The 27,961-nt window shown below is 43.6% G+C and overlaps 3 protein-coding genes and 1 long non-coding RNA gene across 8 annotated transcripts in view; 2 read left to right on the forward strand and 2 right to left on the reverse strand.

Moving 5' to 3' along the window:
- Positions 1-6,004, forward strand: EIF3F (eukaryotic translation initiation factor 3 subunit F). The gene is made up of 8 exons (XM_021400368.1): positions 1-915; positions 990-1,060; positions 1,199-1,278; positions 2,286-2,423; positions 4,176-4,267; positions 4,479-4,615; positions 4,731-4,844; positions 5,609-6,004. The coding sequence occupies exons 1-8, from the start codon at positions 627-629 to the stop codon at positions 5,684-5,686; spliced, it is 999 nt and encodes a 332-aa protein (XP_021256043.1). The 5' UTR covers positions 1-626; the 3' UTR covers positions 5,687-6,004.
- LOC110400481 lies at positions 1,273-16,418 on the reverse strand. Of its 4 annotated transcripts, none has more exons than XR_002439877.1 (4): positions 13,371-16,418; positions 8,288-8,435; positions 2,925-3,058; positions 1,273-1,741 (listed from the first exon to the last, which is right to left on the reverse strand). It is a non-coding gene; the product is annotated as an uncharacterized LOC110400481 (long non-coding RNA). The 4 variants fall into 4 exon arrangements; XR_002439879.1 differs by lacking the exon at positions 13,371-16,418 and adding an exon at positions 13,188-13,364; XR_002439880.1 differs by lacking the exon at positions 13,371-16,418 and adding an exon at positions 12,962-13,039.
- ANXA7 (annexin A7) lies at positions 12,618-27,948 on the forward strand. 2 transcript variants are annotated; one of them, XM_021400365.1, is made up of 13 exons: positions 12,618-12,711; positions 16,430-16,484; positions 18,042-18,258; positions 18,571-18,669; positions 19,828-19,871; positions 20,806-20,908; positions 21,189-21,283; positions 22,545-22,658; positions 23,932-24,102; positions 25,564-25,734; positions 25,843-25,918; positions 27,096-27,208; positions 27,711-27,948. In XM_021400365.1, exons 2-13 carry the CDS (start codon positions 16,431-16,433, stop codon positions 27,831-27,833), a joined length of 1,380 nt encoding a protein of 459 aa, XP_021256040.1. In that variant the 5' UTR covers positions 12,618-12,711; position 16,430; the 3' UTR covers positions 27,834-27,948. The 2 variants fall into 2 exon arrangements, with proteins under 2 accessions (XP_021256040.1, XP_021256041.1); XM_021400366.1 differs by lacking the exon at positions 12,618-12,711 and adding an exon at positions 13,095-13,198.
- The window catches only part of PPP3CB (protein phosphatase 3 catalytic subunit beta), a 51,273-nt gene continuing 48,148 nt past the window's right edge, over positions 24,837-27,961 (reverse strand). The window contains exon 15 of the transcript XR_002439876.1: positions 24,837-25,200. The gene's annotated coding sequence lies outside the window, so the exon portion shown is untranslated. The remainder of the gene's footprint in view (positions 25,201-27,961) is intronic.

Here is a 27,961-nt window from a genome sequence, read left to right on the forward strand (position 1 = left end):
CAAAAAAAAGCAAACATTTCAAAGACACCTGAAGCTCTCGATGCTTGTCAAACATTAGAAGCTGCAGTGAAAAGGTTCTGAACAGAGACAGGTAGACATAAATTTGTTATTTATGATACAATTACAAGGATAAAGCCAAGACAAGAGAAAAGGGAGTGCCAGAGGAGCCCCGTCGCCTGACCGCCGAGGATGAGCGCGCAGGGCTTGTTCCGCTCCGCACCACGCAAGGCCGAGCCCCCCACCCAAACACCCCAGCGCTAGCGCAGCCCTGCTACGGCTCCCCGCCGGCCACAGCGCCCGCCACCAATGCACTCGCTCTTACAGACATGAGTTTAGAGCGGCGCCAGCCAGTGAGAGCTGACGGGCACGGAGGCGGAGCGTGTGAGGACCCAACCGAAGAACTGCCCGGCCCCGAGAGAATGGGAACTAGGTTAAGCGTCGGTCTCCGGCGGCGTGCTCCACCCCAATCGGAGCGTGGGCCCCCATCGCTCTGTTCGGATTGGTTAACGGCTGGAAGGCGGGCCTTAGCGTGCCCCTTCCTCCAGTGGGAAAGCGGCAGAGCGTAACAGGCGTTCCGATCAGCCAATTATCGTCGGCGAGGTCTCCTACCACTCTCTCATCGCAAAATGGCGGCTCCGGCTCCCGCTGCGGCTCCGGCCTCTCCCGCGGCCGCCCCGGCTCCCAGCCCGACGGCGGCTCCCGCTACACCGACGGCGGGCGCGCCCCCCTCCGCAGCGCAACCCCCGCCCGCCGCCCCTGCGGCACCGCCACCCGCCGCGCCGCTGTCCGCCGCGCTCTCGGGTCCCTTCCCCGGCGGCCGCGTGGTGCGGCTGCACCCGGTCGTGCTCGCTTCCATCGTGGACAGCTTCGAGCGGCGCAACGAGGGCGCGGCGCGGGTCATCGGGACGCTGCTGGGTAAGAGCCGCGGCGCCGGGGACGGGCAGCACGCCGCCCCCACGCCGCCCCGTTAACCGCTGTCGTCCCCGCAGGGACCGTGGACAAGCACTCGGTGGAGGTCACTAACTGCTTCTCCGTCCCGCACAACGAGTCCGAGGATGAGGTACGGCCACGCGGCACGGCGAGGGTGGAGGACGGGGCTCTGGAGGGGGCTGCCCCAGCGGGGCTTCGCCCTGCCTTGCCCTCCGCTCGGGCGGCGGTGCTCCTGCGCCCGCTGACTCGGCTCTGCCCCCTTTCCCAGGTGGCCGTTGACATGGAGTTCGCCAAAAACATGTACGAGCTACACAAAAAGGTGTCTCCCAGCGAGATCATCTTGGGCTGGTAAGTTCTCTGTCCGCAAAAACGTGCGGGCAGTTGTGTAGTCCCTTAAAAGACGTGAAATATATCGTTCTTGTCGTAGGCTGAGAAACAGAAGCAGCAGTGAGGTCTCGCAACTCTTGCTGCAGTTGTAAAAGTGCTGTCATTCAGAATAGGAAGAGACGCTGCTGCAGACTTGGAGCATTTTTTGTTAGGTCTAGAAGAGCAATCACGGACAAGTGGGTTTGGAAAGCTTGCATGGATCTGTTAGAATGTAGCCAGAAGTGATACAACCTGTAAGATAACAGATCAGAGGGCGAACGCAGAAGTACCAAAGGCCTGGTGAAGAACCAGTGATGTTAACCTGAGCATGCAGGTGTTCTCTGAGAAAAGGTGAAGTACTTGTGCTGGGGGTGTTACAGGAACAGAACCCATCTGTGCATGGATAGCTGGCTTTGTTTGTCTTTTGATGTCCTCTCTGGCTCTCCTGTGTGGAGCAAAGCAAGCACAGAACTCCTGACTTCCTCAGCAACCTCTAATGGCGCAGCAAAGCGCAGTTCTCGTGACAGTAGTTTTCCTGTGTATGTGGGAAGCTAATTGCAGAGCAGGTGAAGGAGCTAGACGAACAAGCCCTGCCTCCTGCACAGAGATGTTTCTTTTGTTTAAGATCTACTTTGTTGATCCAAATTTGCTTGACAATTTGATTTACAAGGAAATAAAGATTTGGTCTAGAGCTTAGCGACAAACAGTTGACTGTTGGGTGTCTGATGGCAACTGTTCTGGCTCTTTGTGGTGGTACTACAACACTGGCCCTGTGCATGTTTTAGGCATGTGTGTGCTCGGCCCGATTCCTGTAATTCTAGGACAGCCGTAAGGTCTACACGTGCCCTAGTTAAAATACTAATCTTTAGCATGCTTCTGGAGCTCAGTGCTTGGATATTAGGGTTTTAGAATACAAACCTGTAAAATACCAACAAATGCTGGGCATTTAACATTAGAAGAATGATCTTTCAGCATTTGCTTTTTTCAAGGTACGCAACAGGTCACGACATCACAGAACATTCTGTCCTGATCCACGAGTACTACAGCCGGGAAGCACACAATCCTATCCACCTCACTGTGGACACAAGTCTCCAGAATTCACGCATGAGCATCAAAGCCTATGTCAGGTACTCTGGGACAGGGACTGTCTGAATTACTAACAGATATATCAGGATAACAAGAATCATAGTAGGCTACAGTGTCCCATTTTGGACAGTATTGTGCAATAGCTGAATGAAACAACTGTGAGCCAGAGATCAGAGCGTTCTTCCCACTGGGACCAGTGTACATAAATTGAAATCCTTAACCTTTCATAAGCTGGTTCCTCGTTGGGGGTGAGGAACTGGCTTAATTAACCTTAACAGTGTTCAGAACATCTTTGCGATGTTTCACAGGATTAGTATAGCTAGATCAATGTTACTAACTTCCATCGTACTGTCTGAATGCTAGCCTTTACTCATTAAGTCTTAATGCTCAGCAATTTACTTTTACACATCATAATACTAGCGCACTTAGAACATAACTGAAGGAGCGTCTTCTTGATTAGTTTTTCTTCCCCTCCTCCACTTCCGTTTTTATTAATTAATAATGGAAATTAAATATAGAGAAATGAAACTATTCTACTTCACCTCACTGTTCTTCCCAGTGGTTGCTGAAGAGTTCTCCTCCTTCCAGGATAAAGCCCCAGTCTTTGTAGCAGAAATCATATTGCTTCCTGACTGTGCATCTTCAAAAAGGAAGCTGTTCTGCGACATCTTGCGTGCTGAAAGCATAAATGAACTTCATATAGAATCATCTAAGTTAGAAGGGACCTTTAAACGTCATCTAGTCCAGCTCCCCTGCAGCGAACAGTGGCACCTACAGCTCGATCATGTTGCTCAGAACCCTGTCCAGCCTGACCTTGAATGTCTCCAGGGATGGGACATCCACCATCTCTCTGGGCAACCTGTGCCAGTGCCTCACCACCCTTATTTTAAAAAATTTCTTCCTTATGTCCAATCTAAATCTGCTCTCCTTAGTTTGAAACCATTTCCCCTTATCTTATCACTGCAGACCCTACTAAAGAGTCTGCCCCCTTCCTTCATATAGCTCCCCTTTAGATACTGAAAGGCTGCTCTCAGGTCTCCCCAGAGCCTTCCCTTCTCCAAGCTGAACAGCCCAGCTCTCAGCCTGTCCTCATGGAGAGGTGTTCCATCCCTTGGATCATTTTTGTGGCCCTCCACTGGATGCACATCTCTGATGTACTGAGGACTCCACATCTGGACGCAGTACTCCAGGTGAGGCCTCACCAGCGCAGAGCAGAGGGGCAGGATCATCTCCCTTGCCCTGCTGGCCACGGTGCTTTTGATGCAGCCCAGGATACAGTTGGCTTTCTGGGCTGCGAGGGCATATTGCTGGCTCACATCCAGCTTACCATCCACCAGTAACCCCAGGTCCTTTTTGGCAGGGCTGTGCTCCACCCTTACATCCCCCAGGTTATACTGATATCAGGGGTTGTCACAACCCAGTTGTAAGACTTTGCACTTAGATTTGTTGAACCTCATGAGGTTTACCTGGGCACACTGCTTGAGCCTGTCTAGGTCTTTTTGAATGGCATTCCACCCCTCAGGCATGTCAAGAAGATAGTACTCAATTCATCATGCATTCATGCTGATAGATGTCAGACCAGCTAGGAATATTTTTGGGTGAAAATGTGCAGTTAATAATATGCCTGTATTGATTTCCTGTCCTCGGTTATACAGGGTCTTAACATTGCTGATTTTGCTGAGATTGAGTATCCTACTCATGTTCACACTCTAGTACTAATAGAGATCATTGAGATAGAAAGAAATTATTTTCCTTTCATAAATCCATGCTGAATTTATGTATTATTTTCCTAGTGCTCCCATGGGAGTCCCTGGTAAAACTATGGGCGTGATGTTCACACCGCTGACAGTGAAGTATGTTTATTACGATACGGAGCGGATAGGAGGTGAATGCTTTCTTCCTATTTTGGTTCTAACCATTGTTGTGACACTGTTCAAATGCTGTTTGTTTACTAATCTTGGTAAAATTACCACTCTGTGGGGAATTAAACTGTCTTGCTGAACCTGATGCTATCCTAAGAAATCTTCAACAAGTTAAGGATTTCAGCTGCTTTCTGTGTCAGTCAGATTTCTCACTGATGCCAGTTTTGCTTTCAGTGGATCTCATCATGAAGACCTGCTTTAGCCCTAATCGAGTGATCGGCTTGTCCAGTGACTTACAGCAGGTGGGGTCAGCCTCAGCCAGGATTCAGGATACCCTGGGAATGGTGCTACAGTATGCAGAGGATGTATTGGTAAGGCAAACTTTTTATGAGCCAGCAGATAAGTTTGATATAAGATGATGTGTCTTGTTTTTCTTTTTTTTTTTACTGAGTTTTACTCATGCTGAAATGTGTTTCTGATGTGTAGTCTGGCAAAGTGGCCGCTGACAACACCGTTGGGCGTTTCCTGATGGATCTTATTAACCAGGTGCCAAAGATTTCACCAGAGGACTTTGAGACAATGCTGAACAGCAATATTAATGTAAGTTGATTGTCTTATTTCTAAGTGTATTGCCAGCAATTTTGAAAATGTCATACAGACACAATTTTGTTCATGATCAAAACTACCTTTTCATACCAACATGGTCATAAAAAATACAGCCCACAGCCCTTTCTTGTCTCTGATTATATGTTCTAAGAGCTGAAGGTGGGTAAGAGACCTCACCATAATTAAAAACAACAGAGAGAATTACTTTAAAATACTTATGAATTATGCAAGTAATCTGAAAGGCAGCATGGAATCTTCTTTTAGAGTGGTGGGAAAATACGAATTGCCAAACTTAATGCAGTATAGATTTTAAGGATAACTGGTGACTTTCCTTGCTTTCTTTGCCTGACCTGAAGTTCTGTCTCATGACAAAACACTTAAGAGCACAAACAAGGTTTTATTGTGCTACCTTATTTCCGTAACAGATTTTTAGAAAGCTAAGTTTCTGAATCTGTTATCTGCCCATAGTCTGCCAGACCACAACTAATTTTTAATTTTGCTTCCACCCTTTGACTCTCCTGGTTAATATCGGTGAACTCAAAGTTAAAATTTCACAAGTGCTGTTTCATGTTCCAGGAATACCAAAACCTTCTTCCTGTACGGGAAGCATTCCTCAGGGTAGGGCGTTCAGGACTAACAACAGTTCCAGTAGCTGATTGTAAAATGCTTTACAGGTGTTAAAAATTCACATCTCCATAGCAGGCTCTCAACTTTGTTAATATTTCTGATCACCATTTTTTTTCTATTTTTTCTCTCAGGACCTTCTGATGGTAACCTACTTGGCAAACCTCACACAGTCACAGATAGCTCTCAATGAAAAACTTCTGAGTTTATAAAGAAACTTCTGCCACCCTACACTTCAAAGAGCTTCACGAGTGAGCAGATACACACTTTCGTGGTGGTGTTACAAATTCCCTTGGACCTTAACTTAATTACCTAAACAACTTGGTTTACGTCTTCATTTCTGCTTCCCTGGAAAATCCCTGACATGGTTTAGGAAATTAATAGGAACTCCTGCAGTTTGGATGAGCCCAGTATTTTAAAATGGAATAAGTGAATCTTTTGTCTTCTGGGTTTATCTACTTGTGTAACAAAATACAGCTTTAATGTAAGAAATTATTTGAAATAAAAGTCCAATTGCATTGGCAAGAATACCTTCTGTCCAGAAGAAAACTGTTCTCATTTATTGTTTAATGAATCCACTTCTGAAAGAATCAGGAAAGAAAACTAGGGTGGATGCAGGTCATCTCAAATTTGGCAGCTTTCCTTGCATTTTTCCCCGAAGTTTTAAAGCACACAGAGTGTGGCATCTTGCACATAATGCACTTTTCCATGGGGGAACTAGAGAATGGTCACTAGCCTATAACTGGTGCTGTGTATATGGCCTTGTTTGATGGGGTATGAGATGGCAAATTCCATTTACATTGGGGTATTAGTTCTACGCATATCTGATCCTTTGGGAAAGGAAATAAAATAGAATGGAATTACACCGGGGGGTTCAGAGTGTTAAACTAGCAACTAAGTTTGTGGTTAAAAGGGCTTGAAAGGCATTCCTACTGAAGTTTTCATGTTTGCAAAAGAAGAAAATGTATAGCAAAAATTCAGTGAATTTTTGAAGTTAAAATTTTGATACTGTCAAATAGCGATTTTCTGTTTCATAATGAATTTTAGCAGAAGGAAAGCCAATTCAAATTGCAACTTTTTACAGTCTCAGCTAGTAATATTACCTTTGGAAGTCTGTTCAGCTGTACTGAGAAGGCACCTAATAGAGTAGTATCATCCCTCTTCTACAGCATTCATGCTCACTTTCTAATGACTATTTCTGACACTTCTGCACACATCTGTTTTGGTAAATGAACTGAAAATGCCCTAGAGAAGCCTGCAAAGGCAGCGCTCCTCCCAAATACCTTTGTGCAAAATGTGGCAGATCAATCCAAGAATGACAGACAGCTTACGTATCTTGAAATTCTGTACTTGTTCCAGTGCAGGGAATTCCATGAGCCCTTCAGTGCTAATCACAAGGGCAAGGTGCATAAAAACTGAAGGCATAGCACAGATTTCTCATCTCTCTGAAAGTTACTTGTAAGCAGTAACATGTTTAAGGTCGGCTCTTTTTTACTAGTCTAATGTTTTGTTTCCCCTTCTTTAAACTTAATATTCAAACTTCAGCTACTTAACTTACATTTTCAGGTCATGTTTTTTTTTTAAATAAGCCTTGAAATAAATAGGTGGAGGAAAAGAGTGAGCGGCAAAGCTGGATAAGCCTTTCTCAACTACTGCAATAAGCAGAGGGGAAAAAAAAGCATAACATTCTTCCCCTCATCTCTCCATTTTATAGTAAACTCTTGCTAATCTCAGGAAAATTAATTTGTGAGAAGAAAGATCTAAAGTAGAAAGATTAAAAGTTAAGTAGTTTAGGAAGCTGCTTTGCACAAAATGCAAAGTTCTGAGAATATCAGTTTGTAATCATGATTATAGAAAATGTATCGTGTAGTTTGCCGGTCATTGTAAATACCTGAAGACTAATGATGATGCATTATGACTGATGGAGGTTATGTCTTCCTGAGCAGAAAGATTTACTGCAAAGCAGAGGTGTCAGAAAAGCCCACAGTCCAAGGCTGACTTGTATGGTAGACAGTACAGTGCCAAATACATCAAATTGGAGTAGAAAAATAAAAGTTGCCCTGAAAAACTGTACGTTTGATTCCATCCATTCTGTTACTGGATGAATGGCATATCGTAAGCTTTGGTTTGACACCAGAATTTTCAAGTTTCTGTGGCCGCTCTTGTGAAGGACAATGTTGCAAAATTGTAGTGTAGTGTACCATTTCACTTGGCTGTAAAGCTTAGGCTGAATCACTATTACTAAGGAGACTGAAGAAAGAGGCACTGCCTTCTCTGGAGTTAGACAATCTAGACAGGAAATCCTAAAGGCCTTCTATCGACCCACTTTATGGAATCTCATATCTAAAAACTTGAAATTGCTTAGGAAATCTGGTGGGGAAAGCTTGGCAGACAAGAAACATCACCAAGGATCTCAAGCTCTAATTTGCTATTATTTATAAATCACTGAGACCTTGGATCTATTAGGGGACTTTTTCCTTTTCTGTTCGTTTGCTTAGGATTCAATACTCCAAACAGCTTTGACGAAGTCTAGCTTTTAAGAGTCTGATTTAATCATTTCTTAAATAGTCCAGATAGTTCTCCAAGTATGCTTCTATGTAAGCACGTACTGTATTTAATCATATGAATGCCCTCCTGGCTTAGACAGAGCTGATCCTGAGTTGTCACCTGAGCATGAAGTTCTCCCTGAAAATATTTTTTCCTCAATATACATAATATTCAGAGCAGAGTTTACTGTTACAACTGATTCCCTTGTTCTTTCTGGGTATACTGTGTGCTTAGAAAAGTTAGAGAAATACATAAAATCAGCCCACCTTGCTGTGTCAGACCTTCTCAGACACGGAATCCAAGCCAGCTGCAACAAAGGAATGGAGTTTCACCAAAGCATCTCTCAGCAGTATGATGAGGCAACGCAACCTTGTGTTCACTTCGTTTTCGATAAGCATGGTAACCTCTGACAACCTGCAGTTCAATAAGCATAATGACATTATGCTTTGCTCCGACAGCTTCCTAGCATAATAAAACTGTTCACTTGCCTCTTTGAGCAAGAGAATATAAGATCCACAAGCAAATGAGAGTACGCTGTGTTGCTTACCAAAACCAATACTTGCAGGTGAACTTTGTTAAATAGAAGTACCTTCCTAAAATTGCAGGAGCATTTCTTCACTGATTACGGTTTCAACAATAGAACCCCAGGTTGTGTACCACAAGGAAAACTGGAGGTACGTGATGTTAATTAGCTTCCCGGTGTGCTCCGTGGTGCTGCAAGGCTTGCAGATGACATGAAGATGATTCTTCAGGAGAAGCTTTTGGAAAGGCAGCCTGCAACTGTCAGGTTTCTTGTGACTGCTGTAAAGTGCTGAGGATTGATAATGCACAGAACAATTCTAGTAATGATGGTGACTGTAGGATTAGATAAAGATCTGAAGAAAGCCCTTGCAGACTGCACTGTGCTAGTGTTAATTTGCTGGCTAAGCTAAAAAGCAATTGAAATTTGACATTCTATATTCATGTGACTGAACAAGAGTTAATACTATGTGTTTCTCTGGGTACTGAAAGAAGTTTGTCTTGCTAGTTTTGGTATGTTTAACAGCCCCTGTGTTGTTGCCATCTTCTCTGGATCCCTGTATCCACTAACTTTACCTTAGGAGCGGCTTCCTGAATCACAAATGCAGTTCTTTCCTGTCTTGAACAACCATATCTTAAAATCTGTTTTAAATACAGCTAAATATATCTCCTTTGTCCTTACTGAAGTTTGTTTTGTGATCTTCCTGGTATTTATACGCTGTTATAGATAGCCATCGTACAGCAGCCTTCATTTTGCTACACTAAACATATTAAGCTATATCTTCCCTTCTGCTGCACTGCCCATGCTTTCATCACCTAGCTGCCCATTTTAAACTTAATTTCAGTCTTTCTTATTGATAAAGACTGGTAACAATGTGTAGATGAACGGATGTAAGAATACACTAATACTTTCCTGTTATAAATTCCTTGTTTGCCTCTTGGTGTCTGACATTTACTACAGCTGAGCATCATCCTAATCACCACTGTTGTCATTTGAACTCCAAGTTACCATGGAAATTATTTATTTAAATGCATGACCTGGCATTGTGACAGCTTTTAATTAGAAAATCTAGATGTTATAATGATCTCCTTGTTTCTCCTGGTTTGGATTGCTCTCAGTACTGGTGACACTTCAGTTTCATCAGCAAGAATCATCAGCTTGTTCCTAACTTTTGTGCCATTCTCAGTCAAGAAAAAACGTGGAACTAATCCCAGACCAACTTAGCCAAATTCTACAAATGCCCTTTTCAGCAAGGCTTTTGTGCTTACTTTCAAGTTCTTTATCCTCGGCCACACTAATTTCCGTCTTCTCTATTTTAATTATGGGTTCTTGTCAAGTCTTCTGTGGATATCCAAGTGTCATCCTGATCCACAGTGTCCTGTGATTCACCTTTGACATGAACATCTTTGTGTTTGGCTGTAAGCCTTGGAAAATGGAAATACGACTATACCTTCTGTGTTGTTGAGAATAACAAACAAAATTTGCTATTTGCAATTCGATACTTAGAATCCTTGCTGCTAGAATTACAATTTCATATGCTGATTATTTCAGAATGCTGGGGTGAAGGTCACTAAGTCTGCATTGTCAGCTGCGTCAGTTAAGTTTCTTGGCAGAACACTTAAGTCTGCAGCAAAGAGGAAGTAATGTTTTAGTGTACGATTTTGTGAACATATGCCATCTATTAGTAACACATCTGGAATGGACAGTTTTAATCTTAAGGATTAAAATGTCAGTGAAGAAAATTGTTGCACACACTGCTCTTCCATGTACTCTAGCAGAACAACCTGCTGCTCTCCTTGTGTGCTCTGAGTAAGGATGAAGTGTATTTTTAGCGTGGTTCCACCCAGCAGAACTAGAGAGTCTGATGGCAGTCCTGAGGCTTGCGTGAAACCCTCGAGTTTGGACTACAGTGGGTGGAGTCCTAACATGACTCACAGGGTAGTAACTCTCATTTGAGCAGCTAACCAAACACAGCTCTTTCTGAAGTGAACTGCGCTTGCTCTGCTCTCTGTTCTTAGGGAAGGTTTACTCAACAGCTAACTTCAACAATCTGCATTTTAATTAGTGCAGTCACAAGGTAGTGTAACAGGGCAAATATTTTTAGTACCTAACAGTCTTGGATCACTGCAGTATCCTGCTGGTTTGTTATACTTTGACCCATGGTTCAAAGCTGGCCACGTCTTGCTGCTTACTGAAAACTGTGGGAAAGTTTTTTTCTTTTTTTCTGGTTTGTTTTTAGTTTTAAACTCTACTGACTGAAATACAAACTCAAAAGCAATGTTTCATATCATTTATGAAGTAGTATCCCAAGCAGGATGTATAGGACAGAGAAGCAGCAATGCATTTAGTGTCCTATGTCACCAACAACAAATTACCCAAGGAAAAGTTTTAGCTGTATTGATAGCGCTCAGTGTGACTAGACAGGTGAAAGAAAGTCCCTCCAGAGCAGAATTCTTAGAAAATATAAGGATATTACTAAAGAGAGGAGCATGAGTTTGTCTCCCTATTTCACTGAGCTTGAATTTTCTAATAGCGGGAGGTTGTCTTGACTCTGGGATTTAAGAAGCTTTCCTAAATGCCAGGGTAACAAACCAAGATTTCCTTGAATACAGGGAGTGAAGCTAGATGACCACAATGATTCCATTCCGTTCTTTAAAAAAAAGTCATTCCAGTTGTCTTGTTAACAAACACGCATGCAACACATTTAACATTGATTTGGATTCTTCCGATGAATGCCTTTTTAAGACTTTTCTCTTGTTCTTTTTCCACTTGTTTGTGAATATAGACGGTTCCTTTCCTGAATAGTTCGAACCCAAACAGTCCACTAAATGGAAGAGGAAGAATTGAGTTTGATAAATTATTTGGCTCCCACGGAAACAGGGGTTTTAATATATACCTGTCCTGAAATAAATGAGCTTAACAGAGGTGAAGTATACTAGACATACACTGGAAGTGTCTCTTGAAAAATGCTGTGAGGATTAAATACTTAAAGCTGTTCCTGACACATTCTGGGCAAACAAGGCAGATACAAGCCCAACGCTGTTGAAGATTGGTCATTTATTAGAATTTTTATACATTTTAGGTGCTTTTCATTTGAAGTGGACAAGCATGGTAAATTATTACCGGCCTATTTTCTGCTGCCTGCACTTACTGCTATTTTACAGACAAAGAGAGCTTGGCTCCTGGTACTCAAGTGCCACAACAGGTTACAGCAGAAGACTGCTTGCATTTGAATGGTGTCTGAACTGCCAACACATGCTTTTCATCAAAGTATGGAGAAGTTTTGAATAATCACAATTAACCACTGCATAATACTAGCGACAGATCCTTCAGGAAGTGTATCATGCTGGTTAGCATCTCTTACAAACACTTAGCTACAGGGTAAAGGAAGAAATAAGCATATGTGGTGTCTGTTCCAAATAGAATATGAATAAACATGAGAATAGACTTAAAAATAGAAACAAAACACCAAGTGCACTTCCCACAGCAGTTAGTTGCCATAATTTAGATTTCTTTCGAGGGAGAGGAGTGTAGCAGCCTGGACAGCCCTACCTTCATGCCCTCTGGGGACCTAGATCTTGTTCTCAAGTCACACACAGAGAAGAGCAGCTGCTCTGGGCCCACCAATGCCCTTGATACACTTGGCCATTGTGCTGGTCTGGTGGACCAGATGACACGGCTCACTGCCTGCCAGCTACCGGACTCCATCTAAAGCTTCATGTGCTTACAGAAACTAGGTCTGACCTAAATCCACACGTGTTTGGGTTGGATTTAATTGCACTGGTGCCAACAGAAACTGCAGTGCGGACTTTCCACCTCCCGGGCCCGGTGCCCCCCGTGTGGGACGGTGCCCCGCGGCAGGGCTGCGGGTCTGGGCACTGCCGTCCCTGAACGTACCTCTTCGCCGTTCAGAGGCAGCACTGGGCACACTGCGGCCCTCAGGGAGACGGGCAGGCCGGACGGCGGGAGACGGGGCGCTACGTTAGCGGGGTCAGCACCCGGGGGCCGCGGCCGGCCCGGCCGACTGCTGGGCGCGGCGGGGCTGCCCGCGGGGAGCGGGGCCGGGCCGGGGCGGACCCAGGGGCGGGGCGGGTTCCTCCTGGCCCCACAGCCTCCATTTTGCGGTGCAGCTGCCGGAGAGAAGCCGGAGGCTTCGCGCTTTTCCCTCAGGTGAGGCACCTGGGGGCGGGCAGGGGGAAGGAGATCGGCCTGGCGCCATGCGCGCGCCCTGAGACCGGCCGCTCCCCGGAGGGCTGCGCTGCGGCACGGCACGGCACGGCAGAACGGAGCCCGGCGGGACTGGCGGCCGGCAGGTGCCCCGCCGGAGGAGGGCGCGGTCCGTCCCGGACCTACGCATCCCGCTGGGGAGCGGGGACGAGGCCCTCCGCCACCTCAGCGCAAGTACCGGGAGCGGTACTACCTCCGCGCGGGCGAACGGACGGCTGAGGGAGCCGCGGCCCTGCGGCGAGAGTTCCCCGCGCTGCGCGACCGCCCCGAGACGGGCGGCGGCTCCGGCCGCGCGCGGGGTCCCTCTGCGGCGGCAGGGGCGGGCTGCTGCCTGCGCCGGGCTCTGCGCCCGGCCCCGCGTTACGTCGCCGGAGTCAGTCTCATCCCAAGTCCCCGAAACAAATAAAAACCGTCCGAACCTGTGATTTCGGTGAGAAAGCCCCGCGGAAGCCCGGGATGGCGGCTCCCGCTGCGGGAGGGCCGGTACCGGTACCGGGCAGAGCCCGCCCTGCTGTCGGCTGCACGGCTGGGAGCGGCCTCTGCTCCGCGGCCCTCAGGCTGAGCTCGGTGCTGGAGCAGGTGGTCCGTCACCGGGTACTTACGTTGTGTAAGTGAAAGCGTGCATCTCCTGCAAGATGGGAATATGCGGAAAGCTGCTTCCGTACACGCCGCTGTCTGGTCAGTGTGTTCTGAAGGGACTCTGGGTCCCAGTGTCGGGGCAGCCTGGATCGCCGTGCAGCGCTGTGCAGCCAGCTGCAAAACGCCCACAGTAACCGAACGTGAAGTCCTTACCTGACCCCTTCACCGCTCTGCATCTTACCAAGAAAACGCTGTCATTCTTCTGAGTTACAAACACAAAAAGTAGGAATTGGGGTCTTGCTAGAGCGGGTGATTACATGAAATGCTGCCGTTCCCAGTGCCTGCCTTGAAATGCACCACCAATTACCAAATCCCAGAAAAGGAACCCAAGCGGTGCCAGTAAGGAAAGAGTTAACAGTAATAACAGTAACAGTGCATGCGCGTCACAGGTGTGCACGGGTGGGTGATCTGCTAATCAGAAATACCGCCTCCCTTGGAAAGGAGATGCTGGAAACCAGTATCTTAAAAAGCTTTTGTGCCAGAATTTGTTTGACAGCAAATTGAGGACACGGCTGAAAAAACTGTATTCATTCTACATTAACTATCTTATCGATAAGTCTAAAATCTGCTATGTTTTACTAAGGATAAAATATTGTTGGGTCCCAGTTGTATATGAATTAAACTTTGTACAGCTGTTGGAACAGCTGATCTGCAGCCACTGGCTTCTCATTGCATTACAAAAAACTGTGAGCACAGGGGATGTGATACTGTGCACGCCTGCCAGTGTTCACAGGCTTCACGTTACTGTCTTCTTAACAGTGTGACTTTGATTGAATTACATGGAGCTGAAAAGCTGGAGAAGTTTGCAGGCTTTTAATGGCCAGTTTTGCTGAAACTGTATTTTCCCATTGAGTGGAAAGAGTGACGCTGAAATCCAAAGGAAGTGTTGGCAGTTGTCTAATTCCTGAAGGGAGTTGCAGTCAGTGGTTAAGTAACAGAAGTGGCGGAAGAAATGTGTGGAAAGCCAGAATTAAAAGTCAGCGCACATAGCTGTCAGTAGTGTATATACTGCACGGGTATTGGCCACGTGTTTCTTCTTAGGGAAACAAATGGCAATTAGCAGTGTTTATGATTGAAATGTTTATGGCTGTGATTTCCAAGTACAGCTCACACAGTTCTTCCCCCTTTATTATGAAGAAAGCCCCTTGAAGCGGTGCTTCTGCTCTATCAGTATGAGACCACATAGCTGTACTTCTCTACAAGATTGTTTTGGCTCTCATTTGAACTAACCTGCTTTAAGTTTTAATGCTTTCCACATTAAGTAAGAGGAGTTTAAGGCAGTGTTTATAGAATTAGTGGTACAACACAGCAAGAAGCTGGCTTTCAGATCCATTTATTTTGCCTGTGGAATACCTAGGAATGTGAACAGTCAGTAATTGTATTACATTTTATTTTTATATTTCCCATTTTCTTTGATTTGTGCAGCTAGGATACTGCCTCATAAACATGCGATGAGTAACTCTCGGTCCCTGTCTTCTTCTGCTTCTACTCCCCCAGCCCTTCTATTAAAACTGGGACTGAAATAGTTATTAGCAGGAAACAGAAATCTCCTGCACAAATGAATTAATGCTGGGGGAGTACAGTAAGATGTGGGGGCAGTGGGGTGTACCCTGGGAGCTGAACTCCTGCCTGGATGCTTCTTCATTTCGGTGTTTTGTTTGAGCACGAGGGCGATAGTGTTTTGAAATAAGAAACAGAAATAATTCCATCCGCATAAGGTATTTGTAGGGAGGCTAAGATCGCTCTTTCTGCTCATGAATTCTGAAACAGCAGCTTCACTTATTTTTAAAGAATTTTTTAAAATGAAACAGATCCCCTCCCTTTCCAGCCAGCAGTCACTGCACAAGAGACAACACGCCTGGGCTGAGAGGAGCTGCTGTGGAGGTGTGTTCCGTGTGGGGCCCCCACCCAGCAGCTCCTCCACCTCTTTCCCTCTTCTGTTACACAAGACAGGAATCCCTCATGGAGGCATTTTTGGGCAGAACAGTCAGTTAAAGACTGAAAGGCCTGCAGGCTCAAAAAACAGGCACTTGCAAAACTTCTTTTGTCTGACTTTGCCTTCAGTTTTTTTGCATGTCGTACGTGCAAGTTTGTATTATGCTAATATAAACCTTCATCTATAGTGTTTTATGCTTAAATAATCACTTTGGATTGAAGTTTAGATCTCTGCAAATCCTTTTCACGGTGCACTGACCAGCACTGGGTGCAGTTTAATTCTGCAGGATGCACCATGTCATCACCATCAGGAAGAGAAAGACTGAGTCATTTCTTACGCTTCGGAGTCGGACAAATGTGGGATCTTAAAAGGGACTCAAAGGTCAAAGTAATAGATGTGTGGCTGCTGAACCACCCTGGTCCTCCCACGCTTGAGCTGTCCTGCTGTCATACATGTAACAGCTAGCATCAATTTTGGTTTGTGTTATTCAAGAAGTTAGAACTTTTTAGTTTAAACCCCATTATTTGATCTTTTAAATCGTTATTGTGGTGCATACATCTGTTTCATAAGAGCAGCAGAAAGCAGGTGGAAGATGCAACACATTTCTGTCAGATGGTTCTTTTCTATGGGATAGATCAGGTACTATTCTCCTCTCAGGAGCTACTCCTGTGAGCGAAGGGGTGCAGGCTGACAGGAGGCAAGCATGGAATTGAGCCTCACTCTTCTCTCTGTTCTGGCAAAGGCTCAGCCCCTTCCTGCTGGCACTTCAAGGTCTGTAACCTGTATTTCAGAATTACTTGTGGAGGTTCAACTCTCTTACCATGCTTCAGCATATATCTGATCCTAATTGAGGGTAGCAGGTAATCACAAAGTTGATGATGCTTCTCTTCTGAATCCTGCTTGCTACTGTTAGGCTGTTATGTGTACAAAAAAAGGAAAGGGTTTGTGGCTCTGTAGCTGACAAGTACTTTTAGCAACACTGAACGTATTAACCAAGTTGTTCAAGTGATGTCACAGTTAATTAGCCAGCAAGTGGCTACTACACACTCATGCACTGCCTGACAGGGAATTTTTTTTTTTTTCCAGAATGTCATACCCAGGTTATCCCCCTTCTGGCTACCCTGCTTTCCCTGGCTACCCTGTAAGTATGGCTCTTAACTGTGTTGCATTCCTAGTGTATTTGTAGTCTACCAATACCCCTTCTTACTGTGCTCTGCATGCATGTAAACAGTAGCAGTTTCTATTCGTATATCCATCTCTCAGTGTGACTTTACAGTTGTCTCAAATGAATTCCAAGAAGGAAGTCTGATATATATATATTTAATAATGCCTCTTGTTCCAGAAGGGTGAGTGGTTGGTTGGTTCTGGTTTAGTTTGTTACCTTTGTCTTTTGAGTTGTTTTTATTTTGTTTTGTTTTCCCATATACATAGCTATCTCAGCAAGCATTTTTTTTTAAGTGTCAGCAGTTGTTAATAAATATGAGGGTCTTTAGGTACAGGGTCAGAGGCATTTCCTGAACCAGTCTCTACCAAACCACCTGCGTGCCCATATCCAGCTGTTTTGTTCAGGAGGAGTAAAGCTGCTGAGCAATCCAAGCTCAAGAACCCAGCTTTCCTACAGCACCGAGTAAATATTTTTCTGAGGACACAGGACACTTTAGCTTGACTTTGACCCCCAGTCCTTCAGCCACAGTACTTTATTCCACCTTCAGTTCATGACTGTGAATGGACTGAAAACTCCAGTGAAACTGGAAGGCTGGAATGTATCAGGTATGGTTGATATTGGAGTGTTTTTTTTTAAAGCTCAGTACGACTTTGTGCTTTAATTAGTAAGGCACTGACCATAATATAATTGTGGGAATTCTATTTATGTAGTACTCGACTGGATTTAAGATGGAGCTCAGCCTATGTCCCACAAAAATAGTGAAAAGCTCAAAGCATATGCAGTAAATTCTCCAGTTATTTTGCTTTACAGTTTACCCAGATTCCCTCTGAAACACTGAAGTCAGTCAGACTAAAGAGATGACCATGTCAGAAGCCGGACTTCCAGACTTCCTTATCTTCAGGACTTCTTTTCCCTGCTTAAGGTTCTGCTGAACCCTCATGATTGTCCCTGTTCACTGCAGGAGTTGGACTAGATGACATCTAAAGGTCCCTTTTAACTCAAATGATTCTATGATTATTTTTTAAGCCAACATCTAAAATCTAGCCAGCTTCAGTGCATGAATTTAAAAGATCATGTAGATGCCAGAGTAGCCATTCTAGGTTTTCTCGTCTGCAACAGTGCCAAAAGTGAACGTGAAATTATTTTCTGTAATATTGATAGCCATCCTAGCAGGGCTAGGGAATCCTAACTTTGGATTTGTGAATCTAAATCCTGTTAAAATCTTTCTGTTCAGTCTGGCTGAACAAGGTTAGACTGGCACCGGTAGGGAAGGGGATCTCACTGGGCTGTGGGCACAGTGATGCGGTGGTAGGGATCTTTGGGCAGTCAAACCCGAGGAAAACCCTTGAGGTAGGCTATGGCTAGGGAGATGCATCAGAGGACCCAGCCAGAAGGCGCATGTCCAGGCTTAGGGAATGCTGCTCCTAACAGCTAAACCTGATCACATCACTATATATGTGGACATTTTGGTAGCTGGAGTTTTTACTCTGTAATAGAGTACAGACATCTTTTTTTTTTTTTTTTGTATTTCAGCCCACAGGCCAGGAGTCTGTCTATCCGCCCGCTGGGCAGTACACCTATCCCGCTGCTCCTGGAGGATATCCTCCGGCAGGAGGAGGGAGCTTTCCTGCCGCACCACCCAGCGCTGGGTATCCAGAGGCAGGAGGATATCCTGCGCCGGGGGGTTTCTCTGCCCCTGGGGGCTTCCCTGGAGCTCCCCATGCTGGAGGAATGCCATCTTATCCTGGAGGTAAGATCCACCCCTTGGGAGTTATTTCTGTTGTAACCATTCTTTGTGGTTGGTAGAAGTAGAAAAGAAAAGCAAGCGATTGTTCAGCGATCAGTTTAGGCAGCAGTGTTTAGACAGCCAGATTGCTACCTAGCAGGAAATACTTGCATGCTAATAGCAGAGTCTTGGTGGCTTTGGGTTGTGAGCCGCTGCACAGACATAGAGAAAAGAAACAACCTCTTGCGCAGCTCAGTAGCCTGGCTCACGTTGTGCCAGAAACCACGTATGAAATGCTGCGTGCTAAAATTTGTCATCTGCTCCTAACACCCACAGGCCCCGGGTATGGTGTGCCTCCCGCTGGCCCTGGCTTTGGTGGCTACCCCCAGCCTCCTGCCCAAAGCTACGGTGGAGGTGGACCAGCACAAATTCCAGGTATGTGGATGTTTCTCTGCCGTACGTACAATATTTCAAGAATCTAAAGCTAAACCAAGAGATCCCAAGATAGGTAGTAAAAGAAAGAAAAAAAATAGGCCCTTACTTTTGTTGCCGTTAGCCATTGAGATCTGTATGCTGTACGTGTCCCCTCACCTTTCTTAACAAGAACAGTGAAGAGCAGATGAGAACCTCTGTGTGCTACATCCAAAAGGGATGGCTGTCACTGCTTAATGATTGTGATGTAACTGGTTAGGTGCTTATCCTTCTTCCAACTGCAATTATCTGACCAGAAATGTTGAAGTTGGAAGCCACGTTCGGCAGGTATCTGGTAGTTCTGCTCATCTCAATGAAACGGATGCGTTTTTCAGGAACCTGAACGGATCTGTGCTCACAGTGATCTTGGGAATTGTGTGGGAAGTGGAGAGGAGAACGCACACCATTGCTTAAAACTAGTGCAGTGTTCCTCATGCTTTGAATAGTCAGCTACCATCAAAAACATTTTTGTCCTAGAATGGCAGTTGTGTCTGCAAGAAATTCAGAGCAGCAAACTTTCTTTTAATGATTGCTTCACTGATTCTAAATAATAATTAAGCTGCCATTAATTAAGACGATAATAAATGTACATATGCACTATGGATAAAAATAAAATACCAGTTTAAAAAGCGGTTGCATCTTTTGTGTTCACAATGATTTTGAACATGAAATGAGATTTCTTCAGTTCTTGCACCAGTGAATTCTCAGCATTTGTTGTTAATATGCTAATTGTAACATAAATAAACATTTTAACATAAGTAAATTGACTCTGAAATTCAGAGAGCATGGGACACACAGTCCTCATTTGCGTAGATCATCTTGGCTTTTGTCAAAGACAGCTATATTTAATAAGGATGGATCCTTCCAGCTCTCACAGCACCAGCAAATTTAATATTTTTAGAAGTGCCTTGCTAGTGTATCTACCAGAACGCTCTGTGATTGCTTCTTCCTACTGTTCTCAAGGGCTGATCATTATAGGTATTGTTACTTAGCAAACAGGTTTATTGCTGTGGTAGACCTGCAACTTACCAGGTCTATAAATGGTTTTATTTTTAGGTTAGGTAGCATTTATATAATAAGAAGAAACATAATTAATTATCTTGTTCTCTAATTCATTTTTAGTAGGCTATCCTGGTGGACAAGCACCATCACCGATGCCTGGTCCGGTACGTGCTGTGTCCTCTTTTATGATCAATCTTAATGCTGCTTCTCTATTTTTTTCACCTTGCTGTTAGTGGGAGAAATGTTTTTACAGTTGGTTGTATGGCAAACATTAGGGAGGAAGCCTGAATATGAGGTAGGAATGTGTCACAGAGGACCAGGCACTGATGGCTGAAAATGTATTTTGATGTTACTAATAAAGGTTTTTCAGTAACAGTCCCTCACCTTGTCCCCAGTGCAAGGACGAACTGCCATCAGAGGCAGTTCTGGGCAAAGGGGAACTCAGGTAATGCAATCCTGAATGTCACTGCAGCACTGCAGCACTTGGGTTGTCCATTGCAGTATTTTGGAGGGGCTTTGTGCTAAAGGGAAAAAAAAAAGGAAAAAAAAAAAGGAAGAGTACCCATCTTGGCCATGCAGAAAAGTAATTAATTTGTTGCCATTGCTTTCAATAGGATTCAGATTTACTCCTCTGTGACATGAACAATTGAAATGAAATTTAAGCTGTCATATATTTGCGTACAGGCATTTTAATACAGCATTTCTCAATGAGTTTGATATGAAAGGGTATAAATTGGTCCTGTATTATCAAATGGTTTAACAGTGACAAACCTTCCTCTGCTGTAAAAGCAGCAGTGAAGTCATTGTAGAGTTCCTGGCTCCACTCAGAATACAACCCAAACAAAACCACTGCTCTGTATCTCTGTATGCTCGCCACGTACGCCTGCATAACAGCGCTGCTTTGGCTTTGGTGGTAGGCCAGAGCTGTTCAACACAACTGTCAGCCCGATTCCGTGTCAGAAATACAAACAACTAACGGAACAAATGGAACGAACCATTCTCTGATTCCTCCTTCTGAAGTACTCACTCCTAGTTGGTGATTCTCATTTGAATTTGCATTGTGCAGGATAGCTAGTTATACACGGCTCTTGTTTTCAGCCTGCAGCAATGGTTCAGTATACCCAGGGGACAATTCAAGCTGCTCCAAACTTTGATGCTGGAAGGGATGCAGAAATTCTGCGCAAAGCTATGAAGGGGTTTGGTAAGTAAGCAACGGGCACTTAGATTTCTAACGTGTTAGCGCCATTTGGTGCTTCAGTTTGTACCTAACCATGTTTATATTTTTTTCTCAATAAGCTTTTCAAAAGTCACACCTAAAGTGACTTGGGAAATTTTAGTAGACTCTAAGTTACAAAGAAAATTTGGTAAACAGACTTAAATGATATTCATGCATTTATTACATAACCATGCCCAAATGTGAGATTATGAAATGCATTGCCCTGGATTATTACAAGTTCTTACATTGCCCTTCTGTTTCCAAGGGACTGATGAGAAGGCTATCATTGATGTTGTAGCTAACCGCTCCAATGATCAAAGGCAAAAAATCAAGGTAGCTTTCAAGACAATGTATGGCAAGGTATGTTCAGTAAACAAAAAACATAATTTCAGCTGATGTGTAACTGTCTAATTGCATTTTAGTCCTGGAGAGTGGTTTGGGGCATTTATTCAGTGTACCTCTTCTGGTTATAATTTTCTTTGCGTACCAGGTGGACATCTGGTATTCGAGTGTTCTGATACCTGCTAGAAGTGAGGGCATACGGGAGTCTGGCTAGGTCCCTCAGCAAAGCAGAAACTTTTCTGAGCTGGTAATGCTTGGAAGACAGAAAATAATCAAGATTGAACTGTCTTAGTGTCTGATGCTCCTGAGTTTTTTACGCACAAATACTAGCACTGAAATATCTTTTTTTTTCTCCATAAAAAACAAACTGAGAAATTGGTTGAGGATTGGTGATCACCACCAGGGCACAGCCTGCTGGAGTAACTCAGCTCCATGCCGTTATTGCCATAACTGTGCTCACCTGAAAATTGCAGGCACGTGCCTACTCCTGTTGCCTCCTTTATGATCCATAACGGAAGGTTCTTTTCTAAGGGAGTCTGCCCTGCAGATACTTGCTTTCAAGTCCTCTCTTTTCTGTGCTCTTTGCTTTGGTGAAATCTTACATTCTTATCTGCTTAGTAGCACTGCTTTGAAAGAATCATAGAATCATTAAGGTTGGAAAAGACCTTGAAGATCATCAAGTCCAACCGTCAACCCGTCACCACTGTGCCCACTGACCATGTTCCTCAGTGCCACATCTCCACGTTTCCTGAGAAGCTCCAGGGACGGTGACTCCACCACCTCCCTGGGCAGCCCATTCCAGTGCACTGCCATTCTTTCTGAGAAGAAATTTTTTCTAATATCCAACTTGAACCTCCCCTGAAAAAATTGGCTTTTTCCCCACTAGGATGAACTTGTTGGTTTGTACCTAAGATATGATGGGTAATTCTGCAAGCAATGGGAGTTGTAGGGTTGGAAATACTTGGGGCAGGAAGGAACTGAACTCAGCACTCCTTCCTCAGCGAGCACTCCAGTCACTACAGTTACAGATGTGTATTGCTATCTGATTTGCCAGTATTCTCAAAGAAGGGAGTGTTGGCCATGCTTTTGGTGGACGTTAGGGATTCTCAGGATATGGATAACAATGTGATGTACTGTAGCAAACAAAAGCAGAAAAAGATCATCAGCTGCTCTAATTTGGGGGGTGGGGGTAAATTGATGCCACTTGAACAATGTGTCAAAATAATTTCTAGCCCCCATATTATATAACAACACCCTTTTTGTATTTCTGATTGGACAGGATTTAATTAAAGACCTGAAGTCTGAATTAAGTGGAAACGTGGAAGAACTGATTCTAGCACTCTTTATGCCTAGAACCTACTATGATGCCTGGAGTTTACGTCATGCAATGAAGGTATGGTTCTCCTGGGAACAAAATAGTTTAAAACCATCTAAAAATGCTCATCCAAGAAAACAAAATACCTGATCTCTGCACTGTTGAAAAATCCTGTGGTGAAAAGCAAATTTAGGGACTGCTGAGATTAGAATTCTTTTCTGCTGCATGTGCCAGTACTGCAGGATTGGCCAGTTTGCAGCAGCTGTCTAGCAGGGGATGAACACTGCAGGATGCAATTTTGTTCTCTGCCCCCTCTTGGTCGTTCTTTTTTCTAGAACCTAGTAAGAGCTGGAGTTCTTTTAACCAGTAAGCACTGTTTAAATTGAAGTTGCATACCTCTCCCTGCTGGAAACAAGCCATTGCTACTAAGTGATAGTTTTAGATTACCTCATTTTTTTTTAACAGGACAACAGTGAAAGAGTATTTTCTTAAGGTCAGGGGATGCAAATATCTCTTTGGCTTAACAGCCCACATTAAGGGTTAGATGAGCTAGCTGGTTTAACCTTCTAACTCAGCTACACTGGTATGTCCAGCTTACTTGAATTTCTTGCTTGTTTGAGATGCAGCAGCCAGCAGGTGGCTGACTACTGGAAAGAAGTCACTTAACTCAGATAGGAATGCAGATCTCTAAAGAATATGGAGCACAAATGAAGATCAAGCTTTAGTAGGGGCAAGAACCACACAGCCATTTAAAAATATATATATATTACAATAGTACTTACAAGGCTCACATAGATCTACACCTATGTAATCCTTGCTCAAACAGTGATGGTCATGCCAGGAGATGGGACTGTACTCAGAATCTCCAGTTAATTTCTATCCCAAGGAGATGGAAGCAGCCGTGAAAAGTTCCTGCTGGTCCTCCATGCAAAGGAAACAGTCACATTTGGAATAGGAAACACACCTTCACAGTGATCAAAACAGGATTTGCATGCATATCTCTGACTTCAAGGGCTATCAGAAGGCTCTCCCTTCCTCCAATATGTTCCCAGAATAAGGTTGCCAAACAATTTCGTCATTTTCTTCTTAAACCTACGTTCTGTTACTATGGCTGATGTTGCCATAGTAGACGTAGTTTCAGGGTATTATTTTAAGCCAGTGCAGAACCGAACATTTCAGAAATCTTCATTCCATTTTAAGCATTCGGTGAACTTGGTGCTTTCACACCGCTAGAATACTGTTCTTACAAGAGGGGTTGTATTATCTTCTAGAATAACAGCTTGTTTTTACAGTTGAACAAAACCAAGTAGGTAGTGCTTTGTAGTTACGCCTTCTTTTCCTTTGCCTACAGGGAGCGGGCACGCAGGAGAGAGTGCTGATAGAGATCCTCTGCACAAGGACAAACCAGGAAATACGAGAAATAGTGAACTGCTATAGATCAGAATTTGGAAGGGACATCGAACAAGACATCAGAGCCGACACTTCAGGACACTTTGAACGGTTACTTGTATCTATGTGCCAAGTGAGATTTAATTTTTATTTTTAAGACACGCATGTGCATTCTTTGCATATATCCATAATTGCTCCATAAATGAATTGCCAATGCCTACTTAGCCAGAGACAGAAATCAGCCTTAAACTAACTTCCTATGTAACAAGATAAAACACCGCAGCCCCTCCTCAAGGAAGAGTTGCTCCTTATCTACATGACAAATTGAGTGACTTAACTGAGCACTCTGTATTCCCGACAGAAAATCTGTGTAAATACTTAGAGCAGATGCAGTCAAATAGCGCATACTGCAAGCAGTGCTCCACACTGCCGTTAAAGCCGGGTGCTTTTCTTTTTTTGCATAAAACTATTTGGGTAGTTCTGTCAGGATAACCTTTCTAGTATGTAAAGTATCTGTGAGAGTCCTCCCAAACAAACAAAACATTACCTTCCAAGTGACATTGTAGCCCTCCCTTCAGATAACCAGCATTACACGTGCGCTACCACTAAACTCGTGAACACCAAAGGCTGCTCATCTCACGTTATTTACTAGGGCTCTTCTTGTGTTGAAGAACAGTACCTTGCTGTTATCCGTGTTTAGGAAGAAATACACAGTAGATGCAATTTCCCACATTTTTCTGATAAATCTGCCTTTGCTGTTAGAGTCTCTATGACTCTTCTCTATCTTGTTTACTTGTACCTTCATGAGAGTTGAGCTATTCACCAGGCATTTGGGTTACAAAATCAAAATCCACAAGAAAGCAAAGCTTGAAGCTCATGCTAATTTTTATTTTGATAAGTCCAATACAATAACTGACAACCACATAATTTAAATATTATATTAACCGCTACAGACACAGTAGTATTTAAGAGTGTGTATTTAGCCTACTCAGCCAATACTTTTAGCAGTATCCATCCATGCACTGTGCAGCAAAAATACAAACCCCAAAGCACATAAAATGTCACATAAGCCCTACTTGACATATTACAACTATAGTAAGTGCTTTCTCTAGACATTCATAGTTGAAATGAGCAATTCTAAATATAACAGAAGACCTGAGATATTTCAGGTGTGCATATTCAAAAAGATAATTCATTAGTTCATTTAGGAAGATTCTTTGCAACTTGAAGCCTAGAAACAAATTGAGAGAAAGCTTTCATTATTAAGTAAAATAGAGAATTGAGAGCAGTTCCTGAAAAAGACTAGAACTATGAGATGGTATTTATAGGTGAAGCTATATATGAATATATCTATATATACAGTATATCTACAGTTTAAAGCATGCCCTACTGACAAAGTTTTGTGCCACATTTATGTTTTTTCTAATAATTATTAATCGAAAGAGTAGTTTTAAAGCAACGTAACATATTTCAAACTGGTATCACTCTTCCTACTTCAAGCTTTGGAGTTACGTGCTTGGGGTCTGTACTCCAAGCAGAGAAAGCACAGCTTCTCTGTGCAACTTCATTTGACTTTTGCTATCTTTGCTTTTAGGGTAACCGGGATGAGAATCAAACTGTGGATTATCAAAAAGCTCAAGAAGATGCTCAGCGTCTTTACCAAGCAGGTGAAGGAAAACTTGGGACGGATGAATCTTGCTTTAATATGGTTCTGGCAAGCAGAAGTTTTCCCCAGTTGAGAGCAACAGCTGAGGCATACTCCAGGGTAGGAATTCTTCACTGACTTCAAATGAGTTTGGTCAGCGTATTTTGAATGAAGGTTCCACTTGTTGCTGCATTTCATGATCCACATATTAATCTCATTTATTTGTAGATTGCTAATCGTGATTTAGCAAGCAGCATTGACCGAGAATTTTCTGGAAATGTGGAACGTGGCTTGAAGGCTATTTGTAAGTGATACCTTCTTCCTTCCCCCTATCCCTTAAGAATTAAATTTTCTAAATGTAATTGAAGAAGAATCCAATTCAGCGGTGGCCATCCAGCAATCCGAGACTCTTACTACAAAAATAACTTCAATTATTTAAATTTTTCACTTTGCACCAAATTGGAGGAAATAAAGATCCAGCTTGAAGAAGTCAGTTTGAAACCAGAGAAGGTTACATAGAAACTACTTGTGACTTCTCTAGAAAGACATGGGACTACACAGAAACAAGGGTCACTGCTTGGCACTGGTGCTTCTGTGTTTCAGAGCTCTGCAAAATGAAGCCAGTACCACTAACAGAGCTGTGGCACAGAGATAGCTGAACAACCCCGCACACGACCCACCACAAACCTTCTTGTAGGCACAGTTCACTTTCCAGTTCTGTTCTCTGCCACTACCTACCCCCCAAAAGCTCAGCATTTCTAAGGAAAACATCACCAAAACAGAAGACCTGTTCTGAATTCACTAATCCCTGCCAATTTATAGAAAAGCATTTCAAATTTATTATGGCTTACTGATAGAACCAGTATGAGTTACTAAAGCGAAACCAGTACTCTGCACACCAGTTCTGCCACTGCTTACCAAACTGACAGCATTTCTGCAGCTGTAGCTGATTAAAAACTATTCTACTGAACAAGATCTTCCCACATTATATTCTGCTGAAGTTCTACAGGAAAAAATTATCTCTGAGGATCACATAAAAGAAAAAACCAGTGAAAAATCTAACAGATTGATTGATTCTGTAACTACTTGAGAATAACAACTGTTTACTTGTGTACTTTTGTTACCGAGAGCCTAGCAACAGAACGGCAGTAAAACTGCTCGTATCCTGGTACCAGCTATGTAAGGAAAAGAACTGGGGACAGATAACCTATTTGAGAATTAAGGTTTCAGCCACCTGTGAAAAGCACTTCCAGAAAAGTTAACTGGTATTAACTACAACTTTTCTTGTGAAGTAATTACTCATTTGTTCAGCTTCAGAATAAAGCCGGCTTTGTAAAACAGCTCCTGTAATCCAGAATAACAGAATCTTTATCGATAGCTACCTGTAGCTGCCTACAGGATAAATCCTGAGCTGATCCTGCAAGGTATCAGTGTACAGCGTACAATACTGGAACTAATCCTAAGAATGTACCTTATTGCAGTGCAATGCGCTTTCGATCGCCCAGCCTTTTTTGCAGAAAGGCTTTATTATGCTATGAAAGGAGCCGGCACGGATGATTCCACCCTCATCAGAATTATAGTCACTCGCAGTGAGGTAAGAAACCTTCACCTCTGTACCTTTTCACTTCCTGTGAGGTCTGTCTTCTCTAACCAGCTTCTTCTGCGGTCCCTCTTTCATGGCTATAAAAATCACGCGTAGCAGCGAAGCTTTTATCCATTTCAGATTTAGATGAACAAAGTAATTTGTTTTGAAGACAGGTTTCATATAACAATTCAAGTATCTCTGGTTCAATAGCAGTACTGCTTGTCTTCCTTCCTTGCTGTGGTTGCTTGCCCGTGTAGCAGAAAAGCACCTCAACTTCAACTGTATCAAGTTAGGATGCTACCGTGCTAACAAAGCGAGGAACAAGCCAGCCTCTACTTCGGGAGTGGCTGCGGAGGGAGCAGCTGGCTTGGATGGTGTGCAGAGCTAATCAGCTGCACACTGTACCCTTGGCTTGTATTCGATGTGAGGAAGGAGATGCAGAGTTATGCCTAGGAGTTAAAATCATACTTTCTGTTGAAGTCTTACACTTTCTTTTTTCTTCTTTGCACAGATTGATCTGGTGCAAATTAAACAGAAGTTCACAGAAATGTATCAGAAGACTTTGGCTACAATGATAGCAAGTGATACAAGCGGTGACTACAGGCGTTTGCTGCTGGCCATTGTTGGTCAGTAGAAGACAATTACCTGGTTGTTTGTTTTCTTTTTTAAAACAAACTGAAGGACATGTAACATGCTTTATGCAGAAGCTGACTACCCTTGTGTGTAAAAGAAAAACGTATAATCAGATACGCCTTCTTGGTG

The sequence above is a fragment of the Numida meleagris genome, chromosome 5, assembly GCF_002078875.1.
Source record: "Numida meleagris isolate 19003 breed g44 Domestic line chromosome 5, NumMel1.0, whole genome shotgun sequence".
NCBI lineage: Eukaryota > Metazoa > Chordata > Aves > Galliformes > Numididae > Numida > Numida meleagris.